At 39.4% G+C, this 23,116-nt stretch overlaps 1 protein-coding gene and 1 pseudogene across 6 annotated transcripts; one reads left to right on the top strand and one right to left on the bottom strand.

Annotated features, from left to right (window-relative positions):
* Positions 1-360: 360 nt before the first annotated feature.
* Positions 361-22,624, bottom strand: LOC111321817 (uncharacterized). Of its 6 annotated transcripts, none has more exons than XM_088742887.1 (23): positions 22,479-22,624; positions 22,117-22,381; positions 21,896-21,976; positions 19,580-19,637; positions 18,981-19,057; positions 18,149-18,255; positions 17,874-18,022; positions 17,211-17,333; positions 15,640-15,754; positions 15,427-15,520; positions 15,190-15,251; positions 13,277-13,362; positions 12,195-12,279; positions 10,848-10,892; positions 9,670-9,721; positions 9,285-9,524; positions 7,964-8,387; positions 7,337-7,560; positions 5,575-5,635; positions 5,348-5,409; positions 4,605-4,649; positions 4,483-4,520; positions 361-1,373 (listed from the first exon to the last, which is right to left on the bottom strand). In XM_088742887.1, the coding sequence occupies exons 2-23, from the start codon at positions 22,300-22,302 to the stop codon at positions 1,208-1,210; spliced, it is 2,580 nt and encodes an 859-aa protein (XP_088599013.1). In that variant the 5' UTR covers positions 22,303-22,381; positions 22,479-22,624; the 3' UTR covers positions 361-1,207. The 6 variants fall into 6 exon arrangements, with proteins under 6 accessions (XP_088599013.1, XP_088599015.1, XP_088599017.1 ...); XM_088742889.1 differs by having other exon boundaries at positions 9,285-9,521; XM_088742891.1 differs by having other exon boundaries at positions 7,337-7,521; positions 9,285-9,521.
* Positions 1,379-4,026, top strand: LOC148717753 (uncharacterized; annotated as a pseudogene).
* Positions 22,625-23,116: the final 492 nt, after the last annotated feature.

Raw genomic sequence — 23,116 nt, 5'->3', positions numbered from 1 at the left:
TTCCACCTAACTCCTGATTATTGTAAGATGTTGCCTCAATTGACTCTGTTGTTTGTATGGAAGTATATGAAAACTTGACTTAAAACAATTTCACGTCTGTGTTTCAAACAATACAAACCAAAAGGGTATGGAAGAGCCCATTTCCGAATTACCCTTGGCCTCATTTTCGAAACGAGTCCTGGTGCTCATCCTTTCATATGATAATAAGGTTTCATTCACATGAAAATTAAACTGGGTTTCACAAGAATGGTTGAGCACCGGGCCTCGTTTTGAAAAAGAGGCCAAGGGTAATTCGGAAATGGGCTATTGTTTTCGATAATCCCATGAAGAATCTGAAAACTGGCAACTTACGAGAACAAATTATGTTAGTTTGGCATTTTTACTATTTTTATTCAAACGCTGGTGTTACTTGGGTTACATTCATTTATTCATCAGTTTTAGACAGACGTTTTTTGAAAGCATTAAAACATACCTGTAACAACATAAAAGTTCTTAAAGAAACCCCCCTTGGCTCCATGTATTCATGCGCTGCTTAGAAGTACAGGAATAAAATATCTCTAAATAACTTCCTTCATATTACTTTCATTAAAATATTTTATATCTCTAACAACAGCGCAAATTGTTACATATGAATTGTCTCGGCCTTTTACCATTGAATATATATAATTTTTGTGATATTAACATGAGGAAATCTCTTTTTAGATGCATTATTTCTTCTTGTTTTATACCAAAGTACCTTTTTATTAGCTCCAGGTCATATCTTTTTTTTTCAATTCGAGTGAGTGGTTTTCCTGTGGGAAAAATGTGCTGCATGCTACATGCAAACTCAGCGAAAGTCAGTTGATAAAAAAAAAATCGTTAAAAGAGGGGACAGACGGAGGGAGACTTAATGGGTTGGGCCTGAAGGACCTTTGGGATATTTTAATTTCATATCCATCATCTAAGGGTATAGACAGACGAAAAATGGTATTTCTTGGACTAAAACTTCACATTGCGATCGTCAGAGGAAACAAAAAGTAATTGAAGTGGAATTAACATAGCCAACACCCTGATCGTCCCTCTCTTTCTACGCCCATTTTCTCTTGATGTGAAACTTCAATTTTAAAGATCAATTCACAATAATATATTGGGTGTCACGTAATTTCACGACACCAGCATGTAGGGTCGTACCATGGCTAGCGAGGACTGTATACTACTAACATAAGTTCTACATTCCTCGGAATGATTCACCGAGGGTGATCGCCTCTTTGTTCTGAGTGTAAAATAACGCGTGGGTCTTGTAAAATGTTACGATCTCTGTCAAACCGTCGAACGCATGCTTGCCAATAACGTAGCGGCCACTTGGTGTCAGCTCAATAGGGAAGTGCCGAATCCTAAAAATTTAAAACAGGAAAAAGGAATCATTAACCAAAATGCAATGATAATGATGATAACAATAATAATAATCATGAGAATAGTAATAATAACAATAATAACAATAACAACAATAATGATTGTGCTCCTTGCAGTAGGCCTTCAGAAGCCTGGTCCCAAGTCGAAAGCCAAAGAGCACCAGGAGCTGTTGTCAAAACGTCTTGTACAGTGGAAAGACGGGGAAATCAACAAGTTGCTGCGCGAAGGTCGGATTATTCAAAGTCGAATAGGCAAACTCAGATCTACAGATCCACCTGATAGATCGAAAGTGTTCACCAAACTCGTGCTCGAGGATCAGATAAATTCAGCACTTCGCTTCCTCAGCGAAAGTACTAGTGGTGGTGTATTACCGCTGACCGATGAAGTTATCGCGCAACTACAGCAAAAACACCCCAATCCTCAACCAGCCAAATTGGGCTCACTCCTGTTTGGGCCGATTGATGACGAGTTTCCTGAGTCAGTTTACTCTGGGATCAACGGTGAAACGGTCAGACAAGCTGCCTTAAGAACAAAAGGTTCTGGCGGTCCCTGTGGTGTTGACGCAAACGGCTTCAGACGAATGCTGGCTTGTAAATCGTTCAAACAATCATCGAAGAAGCTGTGTGAGGCGATAGCTACAATGGCAAAGACTCTATGTACTCATTACATAGATCCTTCGACCATAGAGCCATTATTAGCGAGTCGCCTCATCCCTCTATATAAGGGAGAGGGTGCTGTGAGGCATATAGGAGTCGGAGAAGTGATCAGGAGAATATGCGCGAAATGCGTCATGAACATAGTCAAGCGGGACGTTGTTGAGGCAAGTGGCTCGTTACAATTGTGCGCGGGGCAGAAATCAGGGAGCGAGGCTGCCATACACGCTATCCATAGAATCTTCGAAGCAGATGAAACCGACGCGGTCCTGCTGATAGATGCGTCTAATGTATTTAATGCCCTTAATAGGGCAGCGGCTCTACACAATATCCACGTTCTTTGTCCTGTAATTGCAGTTTACGCCATAAACACCTATCGCCATTCCGCCCGGTTATTTATTACCGGTGGTAAAGATATAACATCAGCCGAGGGAACAACTCAAGGCGACGCACTTGCTACGGCAATATATGCCCTCAGCACCCAGCCCTTGGATTATTGCAAAGCCAGAAAAAGAGGTACTTATTAGAGAAGCCTTTAAAGATACAGCCATTAACGTGACAGTAGAAGGGCAGAAGCATCTTGTAGGACTATGTCAACGAGAAAGTAACTAGCTGGGTCAATGAAGTTGTTCAGCTGGCTGAATTTGCACAGATTCAACCGCAGGCCAGCTATGCCGCATACACGTTTGGTTTAAAGCATCGCTGGACGTACTTCCCTAAGAACTCTCCCTGATGTCCAAGATCTTCTAGAGCCACTTGAAGAGGCTATTTCCCAGGTCCTTATACCAGCAATCGTAGGGCGCAAGTGTAGCAAACTGGATGGAGACGTTCTAGCACTACCCGTGCACCTAGGCGGCCTGAGCTTGAGCAACCCATGTCACGAGGCGGCAAGCGAACATGCCTCATCTATTCAGGTGACATCTTCTCTTGTCGAACATATCATGGCTCAAACTTATCAACTACCCGACGAGTCCCTCATCGCGTCAAGCTGTCAAACATGGAAAAGCTACAGAACTTTCAGAGATTGCAGATAATCTAGAACAAATTGTTTCACGGAAGACCAAGCCAGCTCTAGAACTGGCGCAAGAAAAAGGCTCCTCTGTATGGCTCACAGTTCTCCCCCTTCAAGAACATAGTTTCAACCTCAGCGAGAGAGTTTCGCGATGCTGTTAAATTACGCTATGATTGGCCGTTTGATGATATTCCATCAGTGTCTGCGTGTGGGAAAACTTCACAGTAAACCACGCAATGATTTGCAAACGAGGGGGCTTTGTTATCCAATGGCATAATGAGTTGAGAGACCTCGAGGCCGACCTTTTGAGTATAGTTCTCCAAGACATCACTGAAGTACAACTCAGCAGAGGGTTTAATAGTGCACAAGACGCAAGATTGGATGTTCGGGCGCGTGGCTTCTGGAATCCCGAGAGCTCGGCATTCTTCGATGTGACGGTTTGCCACCCTAATGCCGAGTCTTACAAGGACCAGGAACCACAGCAGATTTATCGCATCCATGAAAACGACAAGAAGCGGCTGTACTCAAGGAGAGTGTTGGATGTTGAGCATGGCTCGTTCCCGCCGCTTGTATTTACAACTACGGGAGGGATGGGGAGGGATGGGGTGGAATGCATAAGATACCACAGCCGATTGGCCGAGCTGATAGCCGCCAAGAAAGGGGAACGATACTCGCATACAATTTCCTGGATCCGAGTAAAGACATCCTTTACCCTCCTTCGGTCGGCCTTAGTTTGCTTTCGAGGATCGCGGGTGAAGCGCCGCGCTGCGTATGACTATAATAATTGTGACGTTGAAATCGCAGCTGCCGAGGGAGCCATTGACATTGTTTAATGATTTTTAGCAGCCTTATATATAGGGTTCTAGATTTGCCATTCACCTTTCTCTTTTCTGTGTAGTTTTAGATATGCTTTTACTTATCAGATTATTAGACTTCGAATCTGTTCAGATTTGACTCCGTTATTTATAGTTTTCCAGACGCTTTGACATAAAAAAAGGAGTAGATGTCAGCCGAAAGTGAGTTACTTTGGATCGTTTTTTACGCTGTTAATATTTTGTATTGTAGAGGATTTTATGGCAATTATTACAACAATAATGATAACAACAACAATAATAATAACGACAACAATAATAATGACAACAAAAGCAATAATAATAACAAATACAATTCGACTGCAATTACCAAACTTCAGTTTGGAAAACATTCGTTTAGATCATTTTTTTTAGGCTCAACGGCAAAATTCTCGGTTATGATCCTTCTTCTTGAAAGACTTCTGCACTTATACACTTTCCACTCTAACAGACTGTGTCGCTTTTCTCTAGTGCTCTTTTTTTACCGACATGTCTGGCAATAAATTGGACGACGCTAGAAAATTACAAAATTATGAAATTGCAGAACCCAACGAGACAACGGGTTGGTACTTACTTTCCGCCATACTTGACCGATAGTACGAATGAAGCAAACTACAAATAAAAAACAAAGTCAATGAAGGCAAGAATTTACGCTCGCTAAAAAGGAAATAAGTGCATTTTTATTGTCTGTTTTACCTTCTGAGTGCTCTCCCGAATCAAGTAGTCTAGTTCTTTGGCATTCTGTTGGACAGAAACCCGATAACAACACAAAATTTCATCATTTTAGTCATTCAGTCATGTCTTAAAGCTTCATTTAACCATAACAACAACAATGAATTCCACATAAAAACTACATAATCTAAACTATGACGAAATTCTCGAGCGTGTTGGTTATCACCAGCCCGATTTGACAGAGTAAAAGGACAGTTGACACGTCATGCCTGTGTAACTGGACAGTATGCGTCCTATGCACGCCCTGTTGTCGCACATTTCGCCGAGATAACTTTTTTTCGTTATTTTTTTTTTTTTGTGAAAACGTACAAGCACTGTCTGGTTGCTTTCTCAAATTTTGTCAAAGTTTTCATGAATTGGTAACAGAACTTCGTGTCGTCCAGTTTTGTCCGTAATCATACTCATGCATCGCGGTCGTCCGTATGTGTCAGTCATTCGTAGGATTACGACCGAATTGGACTCCAGTCAGTCCTATTACAAGTATCTATTGGATTAAAAACAATTGAATAAAAACCGCGAAGAACTACGTCTATTCTGCAAGCAGTGAGTTCAGACAAGAGGCAGACATATTTTCGTCGATTCTCAAAATGATCGTATTCTTGTTTGAACAAACAAACACGCATTAGTGTTGCTGTCTCGTCGACTTGGATCGGTTTTCTTGCATCTGTATGAGTTAAGATTAAAAAAGCCAAATATTTACATCTTACCCTTATCATAAGCTCCTCGCACTTCTGTCGTGACATCTTCCCGTAATACCACAACTCATCTCCTGTAACAGCACAAACGACACAAACGAAACAAACATCCAACACAACACACATTAGTGGAACTATTTGTTTTACTCCATCCACAAAAAAGGAAACGTTTAAGCAATTGTTCTTGGAGTATCATGACAAATATTACAACAACGAAAAACATCTTAAATATGACTAACCGAAAGAACTGTGCCTTTCTCGCTGCTTGCTCTTTGAAGACATTTCGTTTAAGGTTTCTTCCTGCAAGTTACAGATGAACAATTTCGACATCTACTACCGACACTAATCCTAGTCTTCAAACTGCAAAGCTCAACCAGAATGCATTGCGGGAGTGGTGCCTTTCTCAGATTTGTCAGTAGTACAGAAAGGGAAAACCTACCGTGTTTGTAACATTATTCATCGACTAAACCTTTGCAATCTTAATTGAGAAGGGGCTTTTTACGCCCACATCTGGTTTCTTCGTGTGTCTATCGTCTATTTACTACATGTTTTTGACGTTTCATTCCGCGTTCGCTGTAATAAAGCCATCGAAAAAAGATCGTCCTGCACGACGAAAAGCCGCCATATTACCTTCGCTCCGACGAAGGGCTAACGCTCGAAACGTCAGCTTTTGTAATCGTTACTGTGGCCAATTTACCATTTCAACTTTGTTGATATATCCAAATTATTTCGCCATATTACATGGCTGACTAGATCAAGTTAAAAGCCTGGAATTAGCGTAATACAGCTTTGGGATTTGGTAAGAAAACGAAAATAGAGTTGTCAGAAGCGCTGCCACATAGCATTTCGATGGGAAGTCAAATAGGAATCTCTTCTTAGCCTCTTGGATGACCGACGGACGGAGGAACGTTTACAATCGATCTCAAGCCTAATCCCATGTAACGTTTTTGAGTAACCTTTCACTCGCGGTGAGACAAATTCCGAGATACATTTCTCGTAAATTTCGTTTTGAACTCCCATATTCTTTAGGCATATTTTGAAATATTGCGAGTTTTTATTTAACGTGGAGCGTGACGAATGTATTCATAGAAGAAGTTGCGCTTCTCCTTTTTACGAATCCTTTCTTCGCGCCTGATGAATGACACGAATAAAAATTTGAATAATGGATTTGGACGTGAAGGGTCGATTCCCTCAGTGTTAAACCTCTCCCTTTCGTACACTTTTATGTTTAAGAACAAAATTTCTGAGTCTGTTATTTCAACCGTGAATAGTGGTTGTATCGCGCGGTACATGTACCGGCAGAATCAAGATAACATAATCTCTATGATGCACGATCCTTCGCAGTAGATAGCGCTATTTATGCAATAGCGAAAATCAGACCTGAAAAAAATCAGGCCTGTACGGGATTCGAACCACTGACCTCTGCGATACTAGTGCAGCGCTGCACTAGTATCGCAGAGGTCAGTGGTTCGAATCCCGTACAGGCCTGATTTTTTTCAGGTCTGATTTTCGCTATTGCATAAATAGCGCTATCTACTGCGAAGGATCGTGCGTCATATGTATTTAATACCGTAGTTCAAAATATATGAACTTCATATGTTCATTGTATAACATAATCTCTTGACAGAATATAGCTGTTTGCCCGACTTACAAATTCCTCTATTTTGTCTTTGGTTCTGTTCCACAGACAGAAAACGTTGTATACCTCTTCCAAAGTGGCGATTCAGTTTTGCTCGGAGTGATAATACGGTATTTATATTTTTTAAATGAAAATATTGGAAAAAGCTACGGCCGTTGTGGTATTCTTTGCAGTTTCCGTTCGGTGTGTGAGAAAAAGTAACGAGTTCCCGGATAACAAAAATAACAATGGCGCGCAAAGCACACTGGTTGAGCGTGGCCCTTTAAATGTAACGGCTGCCTTTTACTTAAAATTGACTTTTTTGATTCAAGGAGACAGCGTTTTATTTTCAGAATGAACTTCTGGTGACCGCATTATAGTACCTCATCCTGTAGCAGCTCCCAGAAATCACCTGGAGTCCATCCGACCACACCCTCTACATTCATTTTCCACCAACCCAAGGACTGTACAGCTAATAACTGGCCTACTTCTCCTTTACGCACAGAGATGCAATTTGAATTTTTTGTTGTAAAGTCCTCCCGCGCGAAGTAGTGCTCATTCACCTTTCCTGGAAGAAAGCAGTCTTTTCTCAGAAGGACTTGGTAATCTAAAGGTCACATAGGATAAGAAACAGCACAGATTCTGGGGAGAATTTTGAGATTTCAAAATTTACCAAAATATCATAACAGCGGCTCGTAATATTCGGAGAGTACACGAGCCGGTCTTAGATCCAAACGTCTTGCAGGATCCATGGTATATCTTAGTGTTCATGCTACAAGGCAGTGTTCAGTATACAAAGCTCATATATTTTTCTCTAAACTCGGTAAAGAATTGCTTTTACGACAAAATATGATCAAACAGGTTGTCGCTCAAACATCGCATATTACGAAGTGTGCCGAAAGCGAGACAAAGCGAGCCTCTGTTTATTGAACATTGTACTACGCATGATATCTGTGGTAAAGAAAAGAAGAAAAAAAAAAAACAGGGCGTCCGTTTCATGGTTTTCTTACCAGACTTCCGGATGTAATCTGGTGGGGCACCAGGCAGTGGAGGCGCTTCTTCGCTTGGGGCACCAGTTATATCCACTGAATTCTTTTTCTGCTCAAGATCGCCCCTAGGTGTTGGTACAGGACGCTTTTGCGCCATCTGAGACAGTGGTGCTCCACGAGCTGCAGCTTCTTCTTCTTCATAAGCGTTGTAAATATCCCCAACAGACAAGGACCTCCTCGTCATGTTGCACTGGGATCCTCCCATGCTCTTCAACAATGAAGACGGTACCCATCCACTTCTTTTGGTCGCATCTACAGTACAAACAAATGACCAAGCACCATCCTCACAAAGAAGGCGTACTTCTTCATTTGCTGTTAGGTGAAGATCTTCAGTGCGATCCGATGGAGGCGAGTAGTTTGTGATGGCCACATAATGCTTACCGGGCTATAAAGAGATCAAAGTAAGATTAACAAATTTTCGTCTGAAATAGAGATTGCTCGTGTTTAACCTTTTCTATGCTTTCATGTTTGTCACACTATCGTATATTTGTTTCCATATCCGCTTTGAGAACTGAGAAAAACTCCCAAAGTCGACAATTTTCTGTAGGAGGGTACTAAAAAAAGGGAGCAAGTTGGTCACTGAGAAGGAAAAGTTGCGCCGTGAATAGGGGGAATGAGCTGCAGAGCGTAATACGCTTGACGGAAGGCATCAAAGACTAAAGACCTGTCCTTTTCAGCCCTCTTTATTCTCTGTTATCTACTGCAGTTCTAATTCATAGCCGCGACTTCAATTCTCGCACTTCATCTCTCCTTAACCACTCTCGCTGACTGACTCTTACTCTGATTCTGATGGACTAACCATGAACTCTAAAATATATACTTGTGTATACATTATCGGTTGGCATGAGTGGGCATGCGGGCCAAGTGACCATGGAAGATTTAACTTTTGCCATCAGAACACTAACCCAAACTTTCACGAGGAATGAACGACAACGTATTGAATGCTTCTGGTCGACCGAATAATCTTTGAAGACGAAAGCTAATACAAGTACATCAGTCAAGGAGACAAATCAAACGTGTCCACTGATAGTTAGACAAGAAAGTCAAAATCACCAAAACTCGTCATGATGGCTAAAACCCAAATACTTTCAGACTTCGAAAGATTTGCAAGATTCCAAAGGGTTTGTTTGCTCTTCAACGTATCATCCAAAAATGTAAGTTCTACCCGCTTTTAAACTGGTTCAATCGGTTCATTGATCGAGGAATAGGTCAAGCCATGGCTCACAGTTACTTAGACAACTAGTTTCAAGGACGTATACCACACGTTACACTCACAACTTACTATTCCAGCATGAACATCAGCTCTGAGAACATTCTCGTACTTGTGGGAGCCAAATCTGACGAGTCCCTCGTCCGGGGGTTGCAACAGACGCACCCTAGGAGTACTGGTAAGTAGTGGTTGTCTGAACTCGTGCACTCTCGCATAACTCATGTCATCGTGGTCTACACTACGAGAGTGGGAGTTATGAAGAGAAACCAGTGGGGGAGTTGGCGGGAGGTCTGGGCAGCCATTCCGCTTCTGCTATAAAATGTAATAGTACCACCCTTTTTTTTTTATATTGTTGAAGAATGCAGTGAGTGGAGGGACAAGACGTCAGGATCACAATCGAAAACAGAAAGTAACACACTTAGCGGTGAGAGTTCATAAGAAGTTGAATATTTATTACCGGTCTTCTTATTTCTGACCCGTCTTCGTTCATACTGTGCGATCTGTTTAGTCTAAAGACATAAAAGAAAAAGAAAAACAACAACATAATAGATAAAATAGAAAAGAAAAGAAAAACTACAACATTTGATCCTATTCAATAAAAAATGATGATCTATTCTGGCTGTTTAATGAAGTAGTCAGCCACAACCATTCAAATCAGTATTTTCGATTCAAAAATTAATTTTTACTGTGTATTTAGAAATAGCTGTATTTTCCAATTTTCGAATAGTAACAACCCTAGATGGTCAATTTGAGGCAAACGGAAATAGAAAAAATAAGGGGACTTGATGTAGGGAAGGCAGTAAATGGAGAGCGATGGAGGCGATGGAGTCCCTTATCACTGCTCTGCTGCTCGCGACCAGGCAATATGAACAAACCACGTCAAAGCATTAGTGGCAACAAGACCAAAGAGAATACCGCGTGCAGAACATGCTACCAGGCAAATAAATGAAGAGGCCATATTGTGAACATGTACCGGGGGTTATAGGATCCGAACTGACTATGCAACCAGATCGAGGGCACCAAGTTTGGCGGTTATGACCCAACAAGGGCAAACGTGTCATGTAATTAACATCGCAGTCCCAAACTACTCAGCAGAAGAGAGAATAAGTGTGAAGAACATTAGGACCCAACAAGAGGTACTGCCGGGGGCATTAGCATCAGTCCCAAGGGGACTGGCACACAATCTTAGGAGTATTGTTGCGGACACTTCAGTAGATCTTGTTAAAAAATAAATAAACAAAACAAAACAAAAAACAACTCTCCTTGGAACTGCGGGGAGGTACTTGAGTACTTTTGATGTGGAAAGATAGTTTTAGCTGTAAGCAACCTGCCTGGCACCAATAGAGATAACCCGGGCCTCTTTACCTTAAAGATTATCATCATAACAAACAGTCGTGACATCGTGATTAAACTAACGATTTGATTTTCGTGATATGTTTCAAATCAAGTAAAACCATATTATTCGTGGATGAATAAAAAGCTGATCGCTCCTCGTCTACTTTGTACTTGCAATTGAGAAAGTTAATGTAATTGTTTTACCGCATCTCCCCGCTATAGTGTAACTAAGATGTCTCTAACGAAGTGGTTTTGTAAGAGCCTCACGTAACACTTCTCTAGTCACCAAATATACCTTACCTTAGATGCTTTGGAATAACGGAAGCATATTGAGGAACAGTTTCACTGAAAGGAAAACAGATAACCTACACATCACTTTACCTAAAGGACTTTTTTTCTACCTAGTTCTGCACACCTGGCTGCTGAAAAAATTTGGATAAACGTTCGTCCAGTGTTTGAGGCAAATGTTCAGTCGAGTCGGAGGAGTTCAATAAACTCCAGAAACCTATGTTTAATCTCCACCACTGAATAGTGAACATAAAATACCGATAATGCACTAGTTTTAAGCTTCGAAAGACCTTTGTAACATGATGAAATTTGCTAAAATATGTGACGATGATCTATTTCATCATATAGCTGGCAGCGCTCGTGGACAAGATGAAGCGAATCCAGTGTTCTGATTGGTCTATCCGAGTGCATTTGAAGATAATTTTCGAAAGGTGATGCAAATGTTTGAAATCTCATAGAGCGGAAAATAGTTATCCTTAATGTACACTTTTTAATGGCGGGAACAGAAATCGAATGGTTTCTGGGGTACACTTTTAAATCTTTTCAAATGTGGTCCTCTCGCTTGTTCTCCAAATAGGACCGCTTTTAACACCGCAGTCCTCGCAATAGGTTGGACGCTTATCACACATGAACTTAACGAGTTCTTTAGAACAGAGCTGGCAAAATATCACCAAGAAATTGGAAATGGCTGAGATTCGAGATCAAAGTCAACTGTCTCCCATCTGTGACAACATTTTAACAAACGTTGCTTCAACATCTTCTCCATGTATTCCTTGCTCTTAGGAGACCATTAGGATATTTAACGATTATTTCACGAGCGCGCGTTGGTTATGAGATGATATATAGCCAACGAGGCGCGTAGCGCCGAGTTGGCTATAATCATCTTATAGCCAACAAGCGCGAGTGGAATAATTGTTTTATTAAAAACGTTAAATTAAATTATTAAATTGTATTAAATTGTATTAAATTTTTAGCTCCCTCTTAATTTTAAGCTGACACGTACGCTTGCCATATTTGTAGATTATGGTATATTGGCTGATATACCATAATGGCTAAGCCAATAAAAAGTCTTTAATTGCATTATCCAATGATCTAGTTTTTAATAAAATGTCATATCCGATGCTGTCCATTCTGCTGGTTTTCGTTCAGCAAAATACATAGTACATGCAACCTGTGTATTTGCTATTTCGACATGACGCCGGACTAATACAGTGTCACTGTATTAGTTGTGGTAATTACCAAAAAGAAGTTTACCTCGCCCCTCTAAATACAAGCAGTCTATAATATCAAAATATGTTTGAAAAAAATTTATGATCATACTCCTGTTGTATGAGAATCAAGAGGCATGTTAAATATTACCTGGAGTCTTCCAAACTAAACTGACGACTTCTGTTGGCTAATGGGGAACTTGACAATATCTCCACTGTAGCATACTCTAAGGCATCTTGAAAGAAAATAGCAAATTAAAATAAATATATCTTATTAGACGTTTAGCTGTGTAGTATCGCTGAGTATTTTTACGGGTTGTGCCGTATTTTGACGAGTCCGTAGGGCGACTCAAAATACAAATAACGAGTAAAAATACTCAGCGAAACGTGTAACAAGTTATTTATTATCCAACACGCCAAACTGTTATTTCAGTGCGGGCGAATTTCGCGGATATTTATTTACGGGGAGCCGTGACAGAAGTATGCGAAGCGGAACGGAATAAATGGCGCGTTGTCGTGTTATTGTTTTTATTTTCTTCAATAAATGAAGAAATTTCCAGGTCGTCTAGCTGTTTTTCTTCGTTCGATTCATCTAATAAACTTGAATGTATATTTGCCAGCCATTCTGACTCTTCGTCGTCGGAAATATGATTCAAATTGTCCGCCATTCTTTTTTTCGTAACTACAATTCAATTCTTCACTTGCGCGATGCGAGAAAACCTGTTTAACCAGTACTCTAGAGCACAAATACCGCGTGATATTTGTACTCGTCTATGGTGTTATTTGTACTCTACGAAGTGTAGTTGGATAATAAAACTTGGTATTATTTTCAATTAGGAGTGAAGTGAGGCTAACGCAAACAGAAAAAGAGTCCAAATAAGGGTGAAACCAAAAGAAAGATTTAGGGCCTCACGGGTTTTTATTTGATAATTCGCACAAGTACTCAAAAGGAATAATTGAGTACTACTAATAAGCAAAAATAATTCTTGACTTGGGATTTTCTCTTAACTTAGTAGAGAAACATTGTCCTTTGTAACAAGCATTTGGAGGAAAGTGGAACTAAAGAAATTCAAGCACAGGGAGAGGCACCATAATGCCGCTCAGGGTCCCAAAGGCTAATAGTTTTACCTATTTTCAATCTCTGAAATAGATCAGTTTCCATCAATGCAAACAGCACTAACAGATCTGAAGTAAGAAAATTATGTAGTAACAATACTGCCAAAATGAACTTACGAGGTGTGGACTGCGAACGTGAAACTGTTGCTCTTTCAGAGGCTTCATTGTTGTTAGCTTCTCTTTTCATTGCTTTACTCGAATCTCTGAAAACACATTATGGAAAAAGTTAAGTCATATCAAAGACACCAATAAACAAGTACTGTTGGCAAAACGCGAAGAGTCAACCAGAGATAAAACATTCCCAAAGCTACTCACTATTTGCCGGTTCCTCTGGCCATATGAATACGAGCCCACTCATAAACAAAGTAGAGGATCGGTATATGCCCCTCCAGGTTAAAAGCGCTGAAATTCGTAACTCGTCCCTCCCTCCCCCCCCCCCTCCTCTTGAAAAATCCAAGCCACTCCCCTACATCAACCTAGAGATCCTACGCAACTCAGAACGACTGGTGTCTCAAACTCGCCCTATTTTCAGAAAAACTCAATGAACTCGCTATTACACCAACTTCATACAAACAAGAATTTTAAATTAACAAAATTTAAACCTGCCAATTTCCTACAATGCCCACTGTTTTCATACGCCCTATTCAAACGAAGAACGCATGGAGATGTTTCCTATATTTCCTTCAAATTTGTCGGCAGTGCTTGATTCTAATGTTAAAATAAGGACATTCTGGTTAATTGTTTGATGTAAAAGCCCGCCACTGAGAAGTTGCCTAGTTTTTCTGGCCTCGGTCTACGTCACATAAACTTCTCTTCCTGAGATTTAAAATAATTTCACATAACAGAGGAGCCTGCAAAAAAATATGTAATAGAACACAACGAACCTCGCATCGTTCGTTTTTCTTAACGGATAAAGGATGAACCGACTTCGGGTAATTACGTTGGTTTTTTTCGACAACCATCGTAGAAACAGTTTACGTTCAAGGTTTTAAGGATTCGAGCGAGTTGCACAGGGATCTGGGTAAAAGTTGTTCAGAGACCACCCACAGTGCTACTGGGGGGAGGAGCCAGGGATTAAATTGAAATGACAAGCTGAGAAATGGAGAACAGTCACTTGCAAAATATCTACTTTATCTGATGAAAATCTCTCTGTAGACAGAATACAAACGACGAGGGACATATCCGACCTTAAGTGGCTGAAATGTTTTCGAATCTGTTTGAACTGCTCTATTTTGCTTGATGTCTAGGCCCCTCGGAAGTCACGAAAGTGAAAATAGTAGCTACATGATTTAAAAAAACATCAGGCGAAAGGAAATAACACTCGTCCCAGATTGGAATGTTTGAGGGCAGGCAGAGAGAACGGTTTTCTGCTGAAGTTTTTTCAGGACCTGCCTGACCGACAAATAGAAAAAGTGCTACCTTTAAATTTATTTGTAATGTTCTGTTCTGTAAATGCATTTCCCTATTCAAACTCAGTGTAATATTCGATTTGAATTTAACGCTACGCGAAATAAAACGATATCTTAAAAAGTCTACGGATTTGTTCCGTAAAATACAAATGAACAGAATTAAGCTTACATACATACGGCCACTCAGACCCGTTGTTTAAATGTGGTTCAGTTTAACGAGTACACTTCAAAAGAACAATTCATATTATCCATTAACCATTGATATATTTTCTTTTACCTTCAGCAAATACCATATCTCGAACAGAGCTTTTGTGTTGATCTGGACTTCTAGAGAGGCTTTCACATCCGTTTTAGATCTGAAGCTTTCTACTTCACCGACCCACCCCCACCTCCCGAACCATGCCAGAGGTCCAATGATGGGGTTAGTGGGATACTTCATAATTTTTCAAATTTTCCTCTCGAGAGCCCCGACCTTCACGCACATCGTACCAGACTTACTTCGCGTGTCCGTTCTTTTCCACCTAGCATTCGCTACTCAGGCTTAATTCTAAGTTGTTTTTCATTAGTTTAACGACAATGTTAACGAAAAAGAAATCATTTTCACATCTTGTTTAGTTTTACCTTCTAGGCGGAGGTGACCTTATACTTGCATATATACCACTGATGCTTGAATATGAGGAGCCCTGGAAAGTAAAGGGATAGTACAGTCGGTTATCTCAGTCACTGAGATTATTCAAGAAAATCTTATCATTGATTGTCAGATATCATTTGTAGAGAAAAAAATGGAACACTGCATAAAAGAAGCATTCATCACATTCAGTAATTGCATTGGTTGCACATTGAGACAATTCCACTCACCCTTTTCTTTTGTTGGTTATCAGGCAAGAGAGGATCTGCACTTGGTTTTGGAGCCAGATTAGATCCAGGTGTAAGACCAACCTTTCCTTTAATTCTAAACATGGGTATAAAAACCTGTTCAATAAACTGAATTTGCCCACGGAAATTGATAACAAAGAAAAAGTCGTTTGCAAAGCAATTTTTATGCTCTAGCTATTCTATCAAATAACATACTTTATCTTCCACCACCCAAAGTTGCTGGTGGCCAGAACTTCAACTTCCTCACCAGCTCTGTAAGTTAGTTCATCATCACTCTTAGCTGAGTATGACTCAATTGCAACCCAAAAGCCTGTAGTATAAGTCAGAGGACTTGATCAAGAGGAGCATTGTTTGGGGGGGGGGGGGGGGGCAGGGGGGAGTGGTTCAATGTTCAATGATAAAATGACAGGGGAGGCTATTCATTTTGCAATTCTTGTCTACCAAAAATGATAGAATTTAAGGCTCTCAGCAGAGCTCAGGTCAGTGGTGATTGACTATTACATGGCAGAACAGTGATTTCACTGGCCAAGGCTGCAACCATTTTGGAGGCCAATTTTCAACCAAAGCCATCAAATTGGTCATCAGTGTTCAGCAGTCAAACAGAAGGCTGCAACCTTTTTATGACTCTAATAACTCCCACTTTTGGGTCACATGCATGTGATTTATTGAATTATTGAACCCTATATGTGAAGTCCTTACATTACATTATTATGAAACATAATTCCGACAGGGACAGGGTGTTCATTTTTGGCATGGCAGTTAAGAAAATGATATGGTAACCAAGGAACCTTCTGAAATGACACCCTGACCACTTGGTTTAAAATGCTGAGACTCAGAAGGGACATACAAACTCCTCTGACAGAACATTATCATACAATACCACAATTGGTGAACAAGATTTATCACCACATTAGTGTCACTGTTAAACTCTATTTTACAGATAGTAGCTTGTTATCATGAACATAGTCCCCAAGGAGAGCCTAAATTGTATTTGATTCAACTCACTTTAAATGGCTACCCATTCACACCAACAATAGATTCACTACAGATATTAACCTCATAACATAATGAAGATAGTCAGTGTCTCTTTGTCAACTGGCTGCAATAAGGTGATAAGAGTGAAGAAATCTGTCATTGGTAGCATCTTGATGACCATATTACTAACTAGATGATTTGTCACAACTTTCTAGTCCATAGGAAGAGTAATTCCTATCTGAGCATCAATCAAGTACTGAGCATGTTACGTTTTTGTTGTAATAGAGAGTGTCTCATAGACCCTTGTCAATTTATGGTACTTTTAGGGGAATTATGAACAAAATCTAAATTTGAAATACATATATTTCTATGCACTCAAGGATATTATTGGAGTTACCCTTTCTGTTGCTTGGTGTGGTGAAATCAATTGAGATACATTTTTCATTGAACAGATTGTGACATTAACATACTATTGTCTGTCATTCAAGTAGCATCAGGAGGTTGCAAGAGCACAAGCAATTGAAGATAAAAAATTTCTGAACCTGATAACCTTCAACTAGTTTCCCATCATACTGAAGGAACAGCAAGCATTAGGAATGCAAGTTGCTTTGAGATGGAGAGAACCCAAACTGAGGTGGAACCAGAATACTATATAGTATGGCCAGCTACTCCATTAACCCTTGGAAAAAAGACTTTAAATCTTAAACATATAATATCTGGACAAATCAAAGAGAATTAAGTAATTTAATGTTAAGTTCCCCTTAGTTCATCATATGTCACACAAGACTTACGCTCATCCTCCTCAACATCTCTCCATTCCTCCTCTTCTGTTCGTTGCCTGGAGTCCACTGGTTCAAGAAAGGTTGCTGGAGCAAAACCATGCTCCCCTCTTGAATTTGCAACAAGCCACCAACCTATTATAGGAATTGGGGCATTGAGAAAAAGTAAATTTAGAGTCAATACTAGTGTAAATGCCAAAAGTGCAAAAACATTTTTAATGAACTCTTTCTGAAACATGTCTCATTCCTGATCATTTCCCTCTGGATTCCCTCCATGTTGCTCTGTAGAACATCTAACCTTGTTAAAATCTTAATCACTTAATACCTTTCCAGGACATTTCTGTTCTGATTCATACACTGATTGCAAATATGGCATCCAATTTGAATTGCCATTGTTCTGGACTCACTAGCCTCGTCTTCACGTGGAAACACAAAAGGATTATTACATGTATGAGAGGCTAGTGAGTCTAGAACAATGGCAACTCAAATTAGACACCATATTTGCATTCCGTGTATAGTCTATGTCTTTGTAAAAGATATTAGAGGTAGTTGTGATTAATGCAATTTAATATCTCAGTTGACAAATATGTTTAAAAGTAAAAAACCTTTTCAAGAACTAGATAAAAGTCAAAACAATTAAACTTGAATAGGTCAACATATACATGAACTTCAAACCTGTACTGTTCTTTTCAATGACTGTTACCACTTCATTTTCTCTCAAGCTCATCTCTCCCCTTCCTCCACCAGTAAATTCTGCCACTGATTGGTATCTTTCAACAAGCTCATCATCACCTCTTCCAAAAGGAGAATTTGGCAGCTTGGTACTTTTAGAAGTAAACAGAATATAAAGTCAAAAAATGCTGAATTAGCAGTCATGTATAGATATAAATTGGTTTCATGAGAATTAAATTTTCTTTTTTTAAACATCAGTACAGTCTTGGTGAGCTTACCTTTTTTCATTTGATTCAATCCTAACAAATGCATCTGTCCCCCACTGGCTGAAAAACTGCTGGACTATGTCAGACTGAGACACAACAGGTGGTAGCTGAATCACTCTCTAAAAGATGCATAAAACTATCAGACACAGCATTTTATAAACATGATCCTAATTTGTCTTTGAGAGGTTGGATTTTCACAGCAGGGGCCACTGAATTAAATGGTCAGTCTGATGACACTCAAGGAGGAACTCAAGACAACATTACTATGAAAATTAAATTAAGAGGAAATATCATAACCTGCTGAAGTAATAACTTTTTAGTAACCAAGCGCTAAGTATCATCCTGGGAAATATTTGTTTTAGGTGAAAGTACATGTAAACCAAGCAAAGGTGCTCCTCAACATCAGTTTCTCAAGGCTATAATTAAGTTTCACATTGTAACATAAGAGTTTTATATGAAAATATGCCAAAGTTTTTAGAGTGCATGATTGCATTTCCACATGACGGTCTTATTTTACATCCCCAGTTCAAAGCCAATCATCTAACATATGAGGTTGTTTATCTAGAATGTAGATATTTAGGCCTTCAAGGTGGTGCATGCTGTGTCTGTATAAATTTGGAAAACTCAAACCAATATAGAACTTCAATACCACAATATCTACTATAAGCTTTGATGTTGGATTGTGGATAACAAAACAAAATGTGAACATCAAATAAAAAGCACAAGTTAATTACTGGTTGGAATATGATGTCATAATCATATGACTAATTATGGGGTCAAAATGTGACAATAGGTGAATCTCTTGTGGCAACATTAATTGTTCAATATTTGAAAGTAAGCCTACCTGGCAGAATTCTTCAATGTGTTTACACTGTTTCTTTGCTAATGCTCCAAACAACATTCCACCAGCAAAACGAGCAACTGTTTAAAAGTACACACACCATATTGCAATAACATTGTCAAAGATAAAGGCAAAAAGCAAAAAGGAGAGAAAGAGACAAATAGTTAAGTATGGCTAAATTTTCTACCTAGGATCTTAGCAGTCCTAAAATTTAAATTTTCAGCATGAGTGTGAAGCTGGTTGAAAATAATTGAGCAGACTTTCTTTCCTACTTTTTGGGAAAATTTTCAAAACAAAAATATGACTGATCGGTGCAGTATTAAGATGAGCAATGGAATAAACAGCTTACAATTTATACAAGCTAAAAATCAGCAACAGAAAGTTGATAAAATAAATTTAATTTTGTATTTTACTCAGAACCATACAGTGATGATGCAAAACCCTCAGTGAATCTGGGAATCAAGCCAGATTATTTACCCAATCCCAGATGAATTCTAAAAATTGTCTCACTATTTTGAAGTTCACATTCTAGCGTTCACAGACTTCCCCTAGTTAAGTTGTATGCATTTCCACATTCTCAGAATCAAAAAAAATCTTCTTACCAGGCAATTCTGGAATTGTGATATGTTGTTTTTCTTGGAAAAGTTGTCGCAGACCAGCCTGTCAATACATATCATGGCAATATGCATAATCTTGAGTTCCATTGTAGAGTCCAATCTTTACTCTATGGTTAAGTCAGTAAGTCTAGTTTCAACCCTGCCCCTGTGGTTCTGTCTATTGTCTCCCCTCCCCCCATAACTCAATATCATTGCCTGCTTGATTTGTCCAAATACTGAGAGGGCCTGTTGCCTACCGCTACAGTCACCTAAGTCTCTTAGGAAATTTCTTTTTTTGAGGTTCATCTAAGAAAACCTTGGTTTTAAATAATATTGAAAGAAAGAAGAGAGCTGACATCAAAAAGCCAACTTCCACTGGAGTTCTGCACACAACATGCAAATCGTTATCAAGGAATTAATTCAGCACTTCCCTTGCGGCACAATAGTGATGCATTGATCAATAGCCCCTATCACATTTGTGTCTGCAATGCAAAGGGTCTGCGGAGTTACAGTTTCAGGACAAGGCTATCGGGTCAACGTTTCTCAAGAAACACCAGAAACACTCCATGTCTGACCATATAACTCTGGAATCTGCGTTTTTTTTTCTGCCGAGGAAAAGGTTAAAATTCTTGGTGGTAATTGTCCTGGCATCATGAAAGGAAGATTGAAAGAATGGCTGTCATTTCGGAAAGGAACAGCAAAATTTTGTCACGTTTGTTCATAACTATGGTTGTTGTTCCTTTGTTGGCCTTTTTGAGGTTTAACTCAAGAGTTGCGTTTCAAGACCCTCAGTGCCTTGCATTCAGCCGGAAGCAAATTACCTTTTGGCTTTGTAGCTTCTATTTCTGAAAGGTCACTTTTAACCTCTTCTAAATAGCTTTCAAGGGCTACTGATTTTTGTATTGGTGGTATCCATGTAGATTTGACGTGGCAGGGATGGTTTTTTTTGTCCTCCCCTTGGAATATGTAAATCAGACGCATTCTCCTTGTGAATTGATCAAAGTCACAAAATAGTCCTTGTCTGATCTGTTTTTGTTTTTGTAGCGGGTGTTGGAATGAATTTAAGCCCTTTTGCCAGTAAATTAATCTGGTCGTTTGTAAGTTCTTTATTTGAGAGGTTTTTGTGTGCGTTTTGTTTGCCTCTAGTTTGATAGTTGAACATGTTTGGCAAGACCGCGGTTTCAATCCTAATCTTGTGGATCTCATCAGTTGCCAATTCACTGAATAGACTGTTGCACCCGTACGCAATACAATGTCTAACCATGATGAGAACACGCTGTATCCTCATGAAAATTAATAAAAATACCTCCAAACATAGCCGTTTGCTTTGATTTTACTTGAAAGTTTTACCTGTGTGACCCAATAGCCTCGTTTCGAAACTTCAAAGTCCGCTGTGCTCTCGCACAGTGGGCGTAAATGTGATAAAGGCTATTTCAAGCATCAACATTTCTTTCCCACAGGTAACCCCTTGGGAATTTGAACTTTTGTAGATTGTTTCATTCTAATTCCTGCCTCCCAGTGCCAAACTTGTGTGAAATGCCTTACCAAAGTGCCAGATTCAATGGTCAATTTTTCTTGTATAAAGCAAAATCAATGATGGTGACTTCCTACTCTTTGAACAAGCTTTAAACAAAATCAGTTTTCTTCTGAGCCATTCTGCACTGAATTAACTCTCTTCTGCACTGAATTACCTGAAAACTGCATTTATCTTAACCAATCAGAATTGAGTAATATTTTCATGTATATTATTAGAAGATAAAGCATGTCTTTGTGCTGGAAACACTTGACACTACCAATACAAATTCCCCACTGGGCAAGGATGACTGTAGGTGGCCAGTGGGGAGGGGGAGATCAATTTTGAACCTTCAAATTGATCTGTATATAAATTGGGGTCAAAGCGTAATCATTAAAATATTTATTTCTTTTGGAATACAAAACATGTCTATAAACAAATGTAACCATTGGTAACAAATTGTGCTCCATGAACTCATTGAAAGTGACGTTTTGATGACTTTTTGCCAAACTTAATGATATGAAGGTGCCAAATAGATAGCTTCAAAGACAGTTAGCAACTCTAATGCAAATTCATGGCGAGACAGAAAGAATATGTGAAGATAAATGAATGTTTGAAATACTCCACGGGGGAATTAAAAATAACAGTTACACACTCGCAAATTGTTTTGGACTCCCCGGTGGGCCAGCTAATTAATGACTGACGTTCCATAAACACAAATTAAGGATTCACAAACCAATGAAAATTTAAGTATATCTATCGCAACGACTATAAGCTAGACCTAACTTTTAGACTGCAGCTTAACCTACCTGTAAATCGAAGAACATGCTGTAACGACGAAATATGCAATATTGGTTCTCGTCCAGCCATCTTACTTTCAAAACATATTCCTGTAAAGTTTTGCCAAAGAATATGGAAACAAATGAGAATTTCTCTTCCACAAATTAATTTTTCAGTCAATTAACCAACAGAATTCGAGGAGGAATCAAACAGCAGCAAAACAAGACGAAACAATCCATATAATACGTACGTAACTTTTGCTGCCGGAATGTTCTTTGCTGCGGCGTTTTTCAGCATCGACAACTTTCACATCGGCAATAACACCTCTTTCGTTTGTGGATAACTGCCTCATGGCGCCGAAGGTGGGTTTATAGTTTTGTCCCTTGTCCGCAACAAGACCTTGTTTGAAATTGTTTACATCCCATGATTCTCCCATCTCCTAACCCTTGCACTGATTTTGTTCTCGAAGACAATGAATTCCCACGAAGTTTATTGTGTGACCTGCAGGGCGGAAGCTATTTATGTGGGTCAATATTTAACACGTGAAATCCCCAACTGACTTAATAAAGAATAATCGAAGAACTCGATAACTTGAAATTTTATTTAACTTGCCTGTTAGTAGAAGACAGACTTGAAGGCGGTCCCGATAAAGAGCCAGTACTCACGGATGGCAAGCGATATGGAAACCCCACAGAAGCAGTTTCGTGCACGTTGGAATGCTTTATCAATATCGTGACGTGACGTCACAAGGGCTATGAAAGGTCAGGTGTGAATCGGAATATAAACGTCACTCAAAGCATAGTTATAAGCTTTGGAAAAGCACGCTTGATATTGATAACATACGTAAAATCGAAACATTTTCAGGCTGTTCAAGATTCTTTCTGTATCGAATGATACCTGCAGACAATATGTTATCAAAAATGTATCGGTGGATTTCAAATACGTTAAAGAAGTGGAATGCATAATTATGTATGGGGTTATATGGTACTCTTTCCACATTGACTTTCTGGGAAAATTGTTCACATGAAAGACAAATCCATTCATCGGGCTCCTCGTCTATTTTTGCACAACACCGAAAGGAAGAAAGTCGCGGATTACTTTAAATTCTCTTGGCAATTTTTAACAACTCTACTATACCTGAAAAAAGGAAATACTCACGTGCAAGGAGTTAAGATATAACTTATCAACTTTTAATATTTTTATCATCCAATTACAGGTCGGAGCCATTCCTGTATTTAGTCGCTCCAGTT

This window comes from Stylophora pistillata, chromosome 13 (genome assembly GCF_964205215.1).
Source record: "Stylophora pistillata chromosome 13, jaStyPist1.2, whole genome shotgun sequence".
In the NCBI taxonomy this organism is placed as follows: domain Eukaryota; kingdom Metazoa; phylum Cnidaria; class Anthozoa; order Scleractinia; family Pocilloporidae; genus Stylophora; species Stylophora pistillata.
This window is presented reverse-complemented; position numbering and strand designations above follow the sequence as displayed.

Coding starts and splice junctions, on each gene's coding strand:
- LOC111321817 (XM_088742887.1), bottom strand. CDS start 22,302: ATGGGAGAATCATGGGATGTAAACAATTTCAAACAAGGTCTTGTTGCG. Junction 18,023..18,148: donor ATTGAATCAAATGAAAAAAG/GTAAGCTCACCA, acceptor TACTTCTAAAAG/TACCAAGCTGCCAAATTCTC. Junction 5,636..7,336: donor GGGAGCTGCTACAGGATGAG/GTACTATAATGC, acceptor TGTAACTTGCAG/GAAGAAACCTTAAACGAAAT.